The sequence below is a fragment of the Raphanus sativus genome, chromosome 5 (assembly GCF_000801105.2).
Source record: "Raphanus sativus cultivar WK10039 chromosome 5, ASM80110v3, whole genome shotgun sequence".
NCBI lineage: Eukaryota > Viridiplantae > Streptophyta > Magnoliopsida > Brassicales > Brassicaceae > Raphanus > Raphanus sativus.
Genome location: NC_079515.1, coordinates 7,307,937 through 7,321,278, shown reverse-complemented (window position 1 = coordinate 7,321,278; position 13,342 = coordinate 7,307,937). Strand labels below are relative to the sequence as shown.

The window sequence follows — 13,342 nt, the reverse complement described above, 5'->3', positions numbered from 1 at the left end:
TAAATCAGAAACATTACAACTTTTTCTAAGTGGATTTTAAAACGTGGACCTCGTATATTTAAATTAAATATCTCATTCTTTATATATAATACATACCATAGTCTAACTTTACATTGATGTATTTCCTTAAATACAATTCCTCTCTTTGTCCATATTCCATATATGGCTTTCACTTTTATTATATGTCGATTTAAATAAGATAAATACTAAGAATACTAAAAAATTAATCGTACTAGAGTTACTCTGTACAATTCATTTTAAATTGATCAGTATACTTTCATTGGCCATATTGACTTTATTTGCACGGATAACATTGGGTAGATAAGTCATAGACACATACATAAAGATATGACTATTCTTTAACTATGTTGGGTCTAATCTACTTTTTAAAACAAATAACACATAGCTTTATATATTGTATAGAATATAGTAATATTGTATAGTATTATACTTATACAATAATACTAAAAACAAACCAAACTGAAATATAATATATATCGAAAATGCTTTGAACCATTACACACAAAATATATTAGACCTCAGAGATAAAATTCACTTTGAAATTATGTAATAATTATTTTTTTAAAAACTAAACTTCGTAATGTAAAAAAAACATAAGTTTTATATCAAATTTTGTGTTACAATAAAAAAACACAATTCGCGCTTGCAAAGTGTTATTTTTACATACGAAAGACAGTTTTGATATTGTTTTTTAAACACAAAATTGAATTATACAAACTCGATACTACATGAAACTAAACAATATAGAATATATTTTAAAAATAAAACCCGTGCGGGTGCGCATGGCCTTTGCGAAAATCGTAGATATGTTTATATAATATATAAATATATTATGTTACAAATATTTTCATATAAATAATACCCCAATGTAAGTTTTATATGATAAATGTTGAAAATACAAAATATATAGCACTATATTAAAAATCTACTTTACGTTATCATAAAGTTTAAAAATCAAATTTAGTAATTAAACACGTTGCTTATTTAAACACATTAGTACACACTGTTATTTATCAAAATTTTATATTAATACACATTACAATGATTCATGGTATAACATTTAGTACAAACAAAAATAATAAAAATTGATTCCCGCTCGGTCGAGCGGGTCACGATCTAGTTTTCAAGTATATGACGTGAAAAGTTAATTGGTGGACTAAACATAAATCAATTGGTCATGCTGAAGAATTAATAGAATAGATTTGAAAATTTCACTTTGAAATAAAACAAAAAGTTTCTTAAAAAATCATTTAAAATATATAGAAGGAGTTATGAACAACAAAATATATTGTGTAATCAATTAAAATTTCTATTGATATATCTTGGATTTTGATTTCAATTATTTGTTTATAAGATTCCACTACAAATGATTTGAAATCAATTTTAAGTACAAAGAACTTTTAAATACTTTGAAATTGAATAGTATTAAATTTTAAAATCTGAATTTAAATCATTCATTGAATAATATTATATTTTAAATTAGATATGTAAATATCATATATCCAATAACTGCTAGATTTTAAAATAGAATTTAGAATTATCATTTGAATAACAATAAGGTAGATTTGACTAAAATAGATGATCAGATTTGACCCAGAAAAAATAACACCATTACTAGGAAAATAGATTTTTAATTCCCGAAGTATTTGTAATAGGCACTTTTAATACTCAACTAGATTAGGACCCGCCCTAAAAGGCGGAAATTGATTTGTCAAATTTCAATTGATAATATATGGTATATATAATATGTGTATATAATATTATATATATTTTGTGTAACATTTATATATATATACATATTAGACATATATATAATATTTTATTAAATATATATAGAATTTAATAGTGTTATAATTTGTGTTGTACTTGTTATTAGTTTGTATTTAATCTTCTTTCATTTTTAGTATAATAATTTGCCTTGTCATACCTTTTAATTTATACACATAGTTATGCTCTTTTTCAAAAAAAAAAACTTATACACATAGTCTCGTAAAATGTAATATATAAAAAACATATTTAAAAAATCTACTGACCATTTGCCACCATTATTTGGTTATTTGAACAAAAAAAATCATGTTCTTGCATAACTGTGTATGTTGTGATATGATGTAGGTGAAGAGTAAATATATGGCAGTAAAGTTAGTGATACGAACATGAGTCTATGTTGGTCTATGCCACAATTATTTGGTTTTTGGAAGATCAATGAGCATAAGCATACACGGTCTTTGTATGTTTACGTTGTAAATGAGTCGGATATTTTTTCTCTTATGTCTGGAATGATATTGAACTCGTTGATTTAAGAGTGGTTCAGTTTTATATGATCTAATTATATTAAGAGATTAACCAAAAATATTATAAAAGTGTTACTGATTAGGTTTAACTAATCTATGTTGTTTAAGATTTGGTTTAATTTAAGTTGGTAGGTTGCATTGTATAGGAGGCATGATATATTCTAGCAACAACTATGAAAGAGTCCAAAATTTAAATGAAAACTTCAAATAGTAGATAATCCCTAAATTAATAGATTAGATTTCTACTTGTGCAGTTTTAATCCTCAAGTGAATGTTGACTAAGCAAAATTGAACATTAAAAAGTCAACAGTTATTTTTTTTAACGGAAACATTAGTTATTACTCTCTCTGTTTCATTATGTAGGTAGTTTTAGCCAAAACTTTTTGTTTCACAATATAAAATATTTACATGATCCAAAGTAACTTTTGCATTAATTTGATATTAGACGACCAATCAAATAATACATGCCTTTTGATTATTGGTTGAATTTGTATATTAAATACTACTTTTTTAAAAGTAATCATTTTCTTGATACTAACACTTTTAACTAAAACTAATTACAAATAAAAATAGAGGGAGTATAGAAAAGAGATTTGGTTTGTCTTTTGAAACCCAGAAATCTATCATTTCGATTATTCAGACAATTTTGGTGGAGAGGAGGTGAATTCCGGCGAGAAGAGGACAATTCCAAAGCTGTTGTCGTTGTTCCTTTCAATAAAAACAAGAAAAAAGTGTAAAAGTGTAAAGGAGTCCCGAACCGTTCACGTCAGAATATTTTCGACTGATTCGGTGAATGGAATGTGGTTTAAAGCTTTAAAAGTGGAGGTTTTGGTTGGGTGGTCTATAGAAAGGGTGATGGCCGTGACTCCCAAGGCTCGTTTCTTGCCAACGAAGCTATAACGATGCTTGAAGCTCTTCAATCAGCAAATACTCATAGAATCTCAAGTCTTCAGTTACTTTTGGACTCTATTGTCCTCTTCTCTGCCAAGCATTCATGGCTGGACATGATTAAGATCACAGGTTTTCTTTTTAGAAACCTTGTCACTCTTACTATCTTGTAGTTTTAATCAATGCACAGCCACTTGTTTAGTTGTTGCTTTCACAATGAGTGTTGTATCTAAACTATGTTCTTTGATTACTCTGTTTTGAGTGTTATACAATGAAATCCTTGACAAAAAAAACTATCTACCATGAGAAAGAACTACTAAAACTTCAATCCAAGATTGAATAGATGGAGAAAGCAAACTTAGATCATAAACAGCTCTGCAAACACGTTCCATGACACAAGTTGATTTGAAGATGGGAATTTGTATGGTCTTTGTTTTGATCTGTCGCCAATGAACATTGTGTCTGATCCTTTTAACTTTGGCCATAACCTTAAAATCACACATGTACAAGTACTCATACGATTAGCAAAAACAAAGTTTGTAATAACATAACTAGATTTATCTTCCTAGAAAATGCATATATTTTCCAGTTCAACATTAGAGTCCTGCAACAGTTGCAGTATCACACACTTTTTGATAAAAAAAAATTATGTCATAATGATAGTTCTCAGATTTACATATGCATCTCCATATCAGATAATTCACAAACTTGCCCTAATAGCAAAAAAAATCAAAATTTTCACAGAATTAAAGCGAAAAGAATAGGCAATGTTTACAGCATCAATAACTTCTCCTCTAAGACAAATCCTTAAAAGAAGAACAATGAAGAATCAATAAGCGCTTAACACTGATCCCCACATTGACTGACTTTGTCTCATTGGAATCTTGTTTTGCACTATCTTCTACTCTCCCCGCCATACACACAGAGGCAGACCTACACAGGGAAATGGGGTGTCACCTGACACACCTTTAATCTCAATAAATATTAATTTGTTTGATAATACAATGGAAAATCGGTAGTTCTAGTCGTAAAATCTTCCTCCTGACACCTCTAACCCACGGCTCAAATCCTGGTCATGACACCTTTTGTTCATTTTTTCCTCTTAAATTTTAAGTTTGACCCAGGTAAAATTAGATCCTAGGTCCGCCACTGCATACACAACAAAACGATACGGCTTATGCAATGCTCGCCGTAATTTGCTCCTGTCCTCACCAGAATTGTTCTCTTTTCGTTGGAATTGTTCTCCTTTCGCCGGAAATCATCTCCTTTCTAACAAAATTGCCTAAATAATCAAAGTGAGAGATTTCTGGGTTTCAAAAGACAAACCAAATCTCTTTTCTATAATAACTAACGTTTCCGTTAAAAAAACATAACAGTTGACTTCTTAATGTTCAATTTTGCTCAGTCAACATTCACTTGAGGATTAAAATTGCACAACTAAAAGTTGAGTATTAAAAGTGCTGATTACAATTATAATTGAGGAATTAAAAGTCCATTTTCCCCCTAATTCTTCTTAACCACCCTTTTGTTTTGGGTCAAACAAGTCATTCTTACTAACCCAACCTTCGATGAAAATATTGAAAAGCCCAATGAAGAACAAGTAAAAATGCCCATTAGAATGTCAGGCATACAATTTAGGGTTTTCGAGATATTGCCGTCACTATATATCTACCAAGTCTCCACCTAAACGTTTTCATTACATTGTGCAATGAACACCACCAGTTTTAAATTCTGTATAAGTCTGTTGCGTTTTAAGGAATGAATTTATGTGTGGTGTGGTGTTGTGTTTTTCTGGTAATCGAGTTTTATAAACAAAATGGCAGCACGTCACTGATGCGCTTGAGAAAGTGGTGCTTTCGGTCCTTTTAGTTGCCAAAATCGACTACAGAGCACTAATGCTTTCGTCTGCCGCTTTCCATCGGCTTATGAACTCAGTTGCTCTTACATCATTATCTTCCTCACTCAAAATCTATGTTTCCTCCGTATTTCATAATGATCAATAGAAAGGATGAAAAGTATATATACCGGAAAATAATAAAACGAAAATCTAAAAGAAAAAACGAAATCTGATTCAATCCATGTTTCAATTAGTTCAAGATTTGTTGAAAAAAGGACCCAACAGCAAACTAATCATGTCCTCTGAAGTTGGATCTCTGGTTCCATTTGTTTCTCCTTCAGATGATCTCATATTTGACTCATCGTTGACATCATCAATCAATCTAATCTCTTTTGCCTGCTCTTCTTCTTCTTCACCTTTGACGTACTGTAAATTCATGGGTTTAAAAAGCACAGATGGACAATGGACATTAAGAATCAAATTCACGAAATCATTAATTAACCATACTGATGTAGTAAAAATACCTCATGAGCAAAGCTTAATAAATCATCAACTGTGAGATTCTCCTCATCTTCATCTGGACAATTTGCGGATCGAATAATCTCTGGACTCTTACCATCGTCAATACTAGGCTTTGCCTCTTCTTCTTTGATTTTCCTGCGAACTCCTCTTCTCCTCATCTCCACCTTTTTGGTTTCCTCTGTGTCCGAGTCATCTCTCTCTTTTCGAGTCTTACGATTCTTCCTGGTCTTCGGAGCTTCTGCTTCCTGTTTTATTTCGCCCTTGCCTGTAGCCGCTACACCGGATGACGCGCCGGCGAGCATCCACGGCGGTAACCGCCTCGTATTCCCATCCATCAAATTTGATCTTTTCGTTCTTGAAAAAAAAAATAGGAAGAAATCAGGAAAAGGGAAAGGGGAAATTTTACAAGTACACTTTGTGTAGTACCACAATTCAATAATACCATCAATTTAAGAACATTTTCACAAATACACTTTTCATTAATGTGTAAAAGACAAAATTAACCCTACTTATCTCTAAGATATCACGACTTTTTTTCTCGGTTGTGACCTTCTTCTTTCTGTATACATCGTCTCTCTCCTCCGGATCCATCGTCGTCTAAAGTCATCGTCGAGTTCCGACATCTCTGTCTCACGGTGAAACCATTATTCCTGATAGATCCAGAGGCTCACGGTGAAAGCGAAATCGATTGGATTGGAAATCATGATGAAGAATTTCTACAAGTCCATCCTAATTCCTCATCTTCTACTCGGAGGTTGCTCATCCTAATTGTCCATTGGAGATGGCTCTTCCTCCTCCTGCACAAGGAATGTCTCGGGTTCGTGCCTCAAAGGCACTGTGCGAGCTGTTTTGGAAGAGGAGAATACATGCGTTGTAAAGGAGAGGGACGTGGAAGACAAGAGATTCACGTGCGTGATGAAGTTCGGTGGATCCTCGGTGGCGACGGGGGAGAGAATGAGAGAAGTGGCGGATTTGATTTTGGCGTTTCCGGAGGAGAGTCCGGTCATTGTTCTTTCTGCGATGGGGAAGACAACCAACAATCTCTTGCTTGTAATGCTGAAAGCTCTAACCTTTATAATTTGTTATTGTGTTCAAGGTTTTGAATTTGAGCTTCTGATTTGTTGTGTTAGTTTAGGCGGGAGAGAAGGCTGTGAGTTGTGTTGTTTCTAATGCATCTGAGATTGAGGAACTGAGCATTATAAAGGAATTGCATCTCAGGTTTTGATTCACTGTATTACATTAAAGTCTCTCTGCTTGGTGTTGGTTTTTATAAAGAATGTGTTTTTTGTTGTTTCAGGACAGTGGCAGAGCTCAAGATCGACCCCTCTGTTGTTACATGTAAGAGTAGTATTGTTTGTTCATGTAACTTTGTACACTAGGAGATTTGTTCTCGCTATTTTAATTAGGCTCATTGTGATGAGTTTGGTAAAATATTCAAGAGCTTATTGCATTTATTGCTTTCATTTTCTTAGTTAATGTGGGAAACATTTTTGCAGCGTTTTTGGAAGAACTGGAGCAACTACTGAAAGGCATAGCCATGATGAAGGAGCTGACTCTTCGAAGCAGAGACTACTTAGTCTCCTTTGGAGAGTGTATGTCTACAAAGATTTTCGCAGCTTATCTTAATAAAATCGGTGTCAAAGCGCGCCAAGTATGCCCACCATCACATTTTAGTATTTTGTTTAATTCTCTCTGGAAGTAGTATTTATATTTTGTTTTGTTGACTAATATGAGAATTGGTGTCAGTAAACTTTTTTATGAATTTGTTTCGGTTGTGTTCCCGAGCTTCGGGAACGTTACCTCTCGACAATGCTCTTCCAGTCGATCCGTGAAGAGTGCGTCAAAATGCAGCCTGAGATTTAAAGTTGGGAACCTCTTTGTTTTTTTTTTTGAAAATATGTATATTTGCTTATTACAATGTGCAACGCAATTGGTGTTTGTTAGTAAATGCATAAGGCGTCATTGTCCCATTTATAATACTAGTGTTTAAAAAAAGACTAGTTATAGTAACATTGTAAAATAAGATTTTGGTCAAATGAAAAGTCTAATTTAAGCACAATTAGATTTTATAAGGGTCTATAAATAATTTATAAGAATATTTAAATTTATTTATAAGGGTTTATAAAATCATTTATAAAAGTTTATAAAATCATTATTTATAAGGATTTGAAAAATCATTTATAAGGGGTAATATAAGAGTTGTATAGGTTTATAACTCAACTAAAAGAGTCTATAACCATTTAGAAAGCATTATAAAACAATATATAACTTATAATGGTTTATAATAATTTATAAGAGTTTATAAAGGTATAACTAATATAACTAATATACAATTCATAAACCTATATAATTTATAAGAGTTTATAAGGCTTTATAAAAGCTTTTAAATAATTTATAAATGCTTATAAATCATTTTTAAAGGTTTAGAAATCATTTATAAACCTTTATCAATAGTTTATATATATTCATATAAATGATTTATAAACCTTTATAAAATCACTTATAAGAATATACCAAATATTTATAAGGTTTTATATAATCATTTATAAATATTTAGAAAGGTAATTCATTTATAAATTCTTAGAAATCATTTATATGAATATATAGAAACTTTTTATAAGGGTTTATAAATCACTTATAAGAATATACCAAATATTTATAAGGTTTTATATAATCATTTATAAATATTTATAAAGGTAATTCATTTATAAAGTCTTAAAAATAATGTATATGAGTATATAGAAACTTTTTATAAGGGTCTACAAATAATTTATAAGAATATTTAAAATTATTTATAAGAGTTTATTAATCTATTTACAAAAGTTTATAAATCTTTTCTAAAATTTTATAAATATATTTTATAAGGGCTTATAAATATATTTATAACAGTTTAGAAATCCTTATATAATTATTTATAAGAGTATATAAATTCATTAATATAGTTTATAAAGGTCTATAAAACAAATTATAAGGGTTTATAAATTATATATAAAGAATCTATAAACTTTTTATAAAGGATATGTAAATATTTGAATCATCTTATAATGTTTTACAAGATCACACTTAAAAGATCGCACACAATAGACAGCAAGTAACTATCAACTTTGCAAATAGCTATAATCTCTTCTTGTATATTAGCTAATCTCTCTCATCCATATTCAACTGCAAGAACACCTCTAACTATCATAACACTCCTAAATGATTTAAGCACTTCATCTCCAAAGAAGAGGTTCAGGTACAGATCTTGCATTACTCTAACCGATGATCTAGTTCTGCATTTTTGTGTGGAAAACAGTTGTTTCCAATTTTCATGAGGCTTCATGTTCTGCAGGAAGACAAAGCATATCTCAGTTAGATACTCTCTAATGTCAGGAAGTCGGAAAAAACTACAAATGCAACCTCTGATCTCACAGTAAGAACATCTTGAAACTGCTTTGTAGCTCCCATAAATCTGGTTTTCAAGTAATCACAAACAGCTGTGTAGTGACCAAATTTGTCATGTGAATAGCTCCCATCAGCGATCTCCATGTTCTGAAGGGTCTGCAGATCAGAGAGAGCCATGTCCAGTCACGTGATATCATTCCTGATCAACACTGTTAGCTCTTGTATATAAACAGTCGGTTGCCACTGCCATTACCAGCTAATGTCAGAAGTATGATCAGATGACCTAGGCTTCTTAAACTCAAGTTTCAATCTACAGAGAATATAATACACTGCCTATAACAAAATTTCATCCCTACAAGAATCTCCAACGTCTCAGCCACTTCAATACATTCTCAAAATAAACAATAAAGACTATTCTTTTGAAGTCTGATACACAATTCCTATACAACATAGGTGGTCCATAATCTCAAAGTTTCAATCAACAGAGACAACACATTGCCTATTACAAAAGCTCTCTGTACAAGAATCTCCAACACTTTAATACATTTTCCAAACCAACAATAAATACTATGCCTTTGAGCATGATCAAACGACCTAGACTCCTTAAACTCAAGTTTCAATCTACAGAGACAATACACTGTGCACTACAAAACCTCTTTCTACAAGGATCTCAAACACTTAAATACATTTTCGAAACCAATAATAAAGACTACACCTTTGAAACCTAATTCTCAATCCCTAAACCAAACGATTATGCAGCTTAAGAAACTACGATCAGGTTACATTACGAGTTAACTTACTATGACGAAGTCAAAGTACCGAGCAAGAACGCGGCGGCGATCCCCTAAGCGGACACGAGAAGCGGCGACCCGAGGACGAATATCAACACATTGTTAGCCACCGCAGATTCCCATGTGGGCGATACCGTTCGGATCAGTTTCATCGCCTCTGTTACCATTCCCTGCAACGATGTCGCCGCCATAGCACCGTCGGATCTGTTCACCGTCGGTGCTGATTCCAGATCACGATGCAGACGGAGAAGAGAATCATGTCCAGCTACAATTGTATAACTATTCAAGGGTATAATTGTATTTTGACCATTAAAAATTTGGTGGTATAGTTGGTTAATGTATAATTGAAAAGTGGTATAAAGAAAATGGTATATGTGGCAATTTCCCAAAGGGAAAAGGTTATGATATATTGGGCCTAAAGCTAAGCCCATATATAGTTAAAGCCCATCTATAGATTGTTTCGTTGCTGTTGAACCAAAAAAAGCTCGACATGTGAAGTTCAACGGAGTTTGAAACTTGACTAGTAATACTGTTATCATTCCAGTATGTCTCAATAATCTCACACCCCTTGCTCGTCACTTCATCTGTACCTAGCTTTCGCCCAAGCCAGGAAACTAAACTTATATATAAACATGTCTCTTTAATCAAAGATAAAAGTTTCAATTTTGTGACACATAGCACAACCATGAACCAACACAACGCCAATGAAACACTAATGAAAAACCAACCACATGTAACACGGTTACAAATACTTAAAAAATTTATGGGACAACAGTTCTGTTGCAAAGATACACCATCAGCTCTTTTAATCCATAAGAGAGCAGCAATGGGGAGAAGATTGAAACGAGCCCATACCATTACTAAGAAGAAGAAGAGTGCTGTGCTATCTTCTTCTCAAGCGAACCTTTATCAGCTCCCACAACTTTGTCTACCTGTTTCCCATCTCTGATGAAGCAAAAGGTCGGGACGCTGCTTATGTTCCACGAAGCAGCCACGTCATTGGCCTCATCTATGTCAACTTTCAAGAAGACCACTCTAGGGTGTTGCGTGGCCAGGTTTGTGTACACAGGAGACATGTAACGGCACGGTCCACACCACGTTGCTGTGAAGTACATTATTAGCAGACGCGATGCCTTCTTTGCTGCCTTTGTCTTTGCTTCTAGCTCGCTCGTTGAGTGGATACTAATCACTTGTCCTGCATCATCATTAAGGGAGAAAAACAAATTGGTACCTTTTGTAAATTTATTTTGGCTTTACATCAACTTTAAATGAAACTCTGAGGATAACTGAGTAAACTGAAATCCAAGATAAATGTAAATTGTTTTTCTCACTGTGGATACAATGAGTTTCATATTTGGTTTCGATTTACACGTTTTATAAGGGAAGCAATGCACATGAAACAGGAGGAACGGGATAAGCAAGCTAGTAGCTAACAAGAACTTATTGCGCTTTGATCTTACTGAGTGCAGACAATACACTAGGAAAAGACTCACAGATAAATGTTCTGACACCTACGTACTTCATTTGCAGTAAGATAATTAAGTAAAGAACCGTCGAAAAAAATGGATAGGATGTTTACCGTCTTTAAGTGCAGACAGGGCTTCTCGCTCCTGCATTGATAGGAGCAAATCAATGAGCATGACATGTTTAATATGGCATGAGATGGATTATGTCAAAAGACTTTTTATACTGTTACTCTCGCAAGGAGAAGATAACCAGGCCGGTTTGTTCTTTGGCTTTTTGCTAATTATTAAAATCATCAAAGAATCACTAGTCATGGTTATGGGTCTGTCTGACCTGGGCTTCTTGCTGTTCTCTTCTCTCGCGTTCAGCCCTTCGGAGTTCTTTTTCTTTCCTCAGACGTTGATATTTCCTGCGGTGCTCTTCGATTCTCTTTGCATTTGGTTCAACCTGTGAAGTAAATACATTAACAGCATATTTTTGGTACAGTAAAACTTAAGCTTCACTTGACTTCATTATGAGACTCTGAGAGGTTTCCTTTCAACAGTTACCTTCTTAAGTGCCGACCCTATCTCCTCATCGTAATCTAATTTTGAAGCTACATGAAGATCAGCCGCAGCTTCTTCCCATTGGCCTAACATGGCCCTAGCCATACCTCTTGCTTTGTATCCCTTAGCTGAATCAGGGTTGAACTAAACACCAAAGCAAACTGGTTTCAGCTAGTTATGAAAGAACAAGCGTATCCAACTCTCAAGTAAATGCTCACCTGTAATGCCATGTCCGCATCGCGGATCGCAGCATTTGGTTTCTTAACAGTTAGAAACACAGTAGCTGAGGAACAACAACTACAAACATTTAGGATATTACCAACCTGTTGGTCGAAAAGGGAGAGAAAGACAGTAAAACAACACCTCTAGAGGCGTAGAGAATAGCAGAAGTGGGGTTTAACATGATGGCTTTTGTTAGATGATCAATACTCTCGTCGAACTTTCCTGTATACCAATCATATCATTAACGAAAGTCTATGAACTAAAACAAAAAAGAAGAGTTACCTTGAGAGATTGCCTCCATAGCTTTGCTCTTCTCAGACTGAGCAGCATCCCTATCTTCATCCCTCACTTCAGCTGTAGGATCTCCCATCTAAAATAAATAAAAAATCAAACAACCAGATAACATCCAAAGATGAAATCTTTCGGCACTTACCTGCTGAGGAGGCTCGTTGTCTGGTTCAACAACATCAGACTCATCAAGCTCAACATCAGACTCGGTGATTTCATCATCATCATCATGTTCAGAAGAGAAGCTAGGTTTAGTCTCAGCCGTATCCTCATAATCTCTTTCCTACTCATCATCAATTCATAGATAAGTATAAGCGCAAGAAAGGGTTTTGAGATCAATCAACAAGCACAACTTACAGTTTTGAGATCAATCAACAAAAGACAACTCACAGTTTTGAGATTAATAAACAAGACAACTTACAGTTTTGACTATCTTGGGAAGTTGAGCTCCTAAACTGCACGAGAGAGAGAGAGAGAACAACAAAAAAGTCAAACGGAAGAAGTGAGAGAATAATGAAAATGAAAATGACCTTTGGAGATAATCCTTGAAGAAAGTGAGAGAAGGGTCGTGGAGGAGAGAAGGATCCAGTTTCAACTGTTGGATGAATCTTCGGAGCTCTGCTACTTGATTCGCATCCATCTTAGTTACTTCGCCTTTTCCTTACTTTCTCTCGAACGGAAAAGCTTGGCGCACGCAGTGATGAGAACGACCTGTTTAGTTCCCTATGATTGATCGTACGGTGGCAATCAGCAGAAGGGGCAGTGACTCGATGTGCCTCGAGAGTATCGTGTCCGTTGATTCAGTTGTTGGTTCGGTATATCCCGGTCCAACCGGTCTTGTATTCTCCTTTATTTAACCTTTTTTTGTGCACGCTCCTTTATTTAACCAACACACCAAAAATCTGCTTTCTCTACTCTAATCCAATGACTTTTTAGAATCCTTTTACTTGAAAAGAAACTTTTATAAATCTTGTACCTAGGCCTGGGCATTTTACCCGAACCCGAAGACCCGACCCGAAACCGATCCAAAAAAACCCGGTCCGGGTAGGAACCGATTCGATCAAATTACCCTATCGGGTCTTGTTGTAG

General features: G+C 33.9%; 3 protein-coding genes across 3 annotated transcripts; 1 reads left to right on the top strand and 2 right to left on the bottom strand.

Annotated features, from left to right (window-relative positions):
- Positions 1–5,248: 5,248 nt before the first annotated feature.
- LOC108831930 (uncharacterized) lies at positions 5,249–5,984 on the bottom strand. Its single transcript, XM_018605430.2, has 2 exons — positions 5,562–5,984; positions 5,249–5,463 (listed from the first exon to the last, which is right to left on the bottom strand). Exons 1-2 carry the CDS (start codon positions 5,892–5,894, stop codon positions 5,293–5,295), a joined length of 504 nt encoding a protein of 167 aa, XP_018460932.2. The 5' UTR covers positions 5,895–5,984; the 3' UTR covers positions 5,249–5,292.
- Positions 5,985–6,083: 99 nt separating this feature from the next.
- Positions 6,084–7,569, top strand: LOC108859362 (aspartokinase 1, chloroplastic). The gene is made up of 4 exons (XM_018633258.2): positions 6,084–6,609; positions 6,695–6,777; positions 6,857–6,897; positions 7,056–7,569. Exons 1-4 carry the CDS (start codon positions 6,475–6,477, stop codon positions 7,259–7,261), a joined length of 465 nt encoding a protein of 154 aa, XP_018488760.1. The 5' UTR covers positions 6,084–6,474; the 3' UTR covers positions 7,262–7,569.
- A 2,750-nt stretch (positions 7,570–10,319) lies between these two features.
- Positions 10,320–13,012, bottom strand: LOC108857793 (TPR repeat-containing thioredoxin TDX). Its single transcript, XM_018631806.2, has 10 exons — positions 12,784–13,012; positions 12,675–12,708; positions 12,399–12,536; positions 12,248–12,335; positions 12,107–12,187; positions 11,962–12,026; positions 11,747–11,887; positions 11,532–11,645; positions 11,314–11,344; positions 10,320–10,929 (listed from the first exon to the last, which is right to left on the bottom strand). The coding sequence occupies exons 1-10, from the start codon at positions 12,891–12,893 to the stop codon at positions 10,595–10,597; spliced, it is 1,137 nt and encodes a 378-aa protein (XP_018487308.1). The 5' UTR covers positions 12,894–13,012; the 3' UTR covers positions 10,320–10,594.
- Positions 13,013–13,342: the final 330 nt, after the last annotated feature.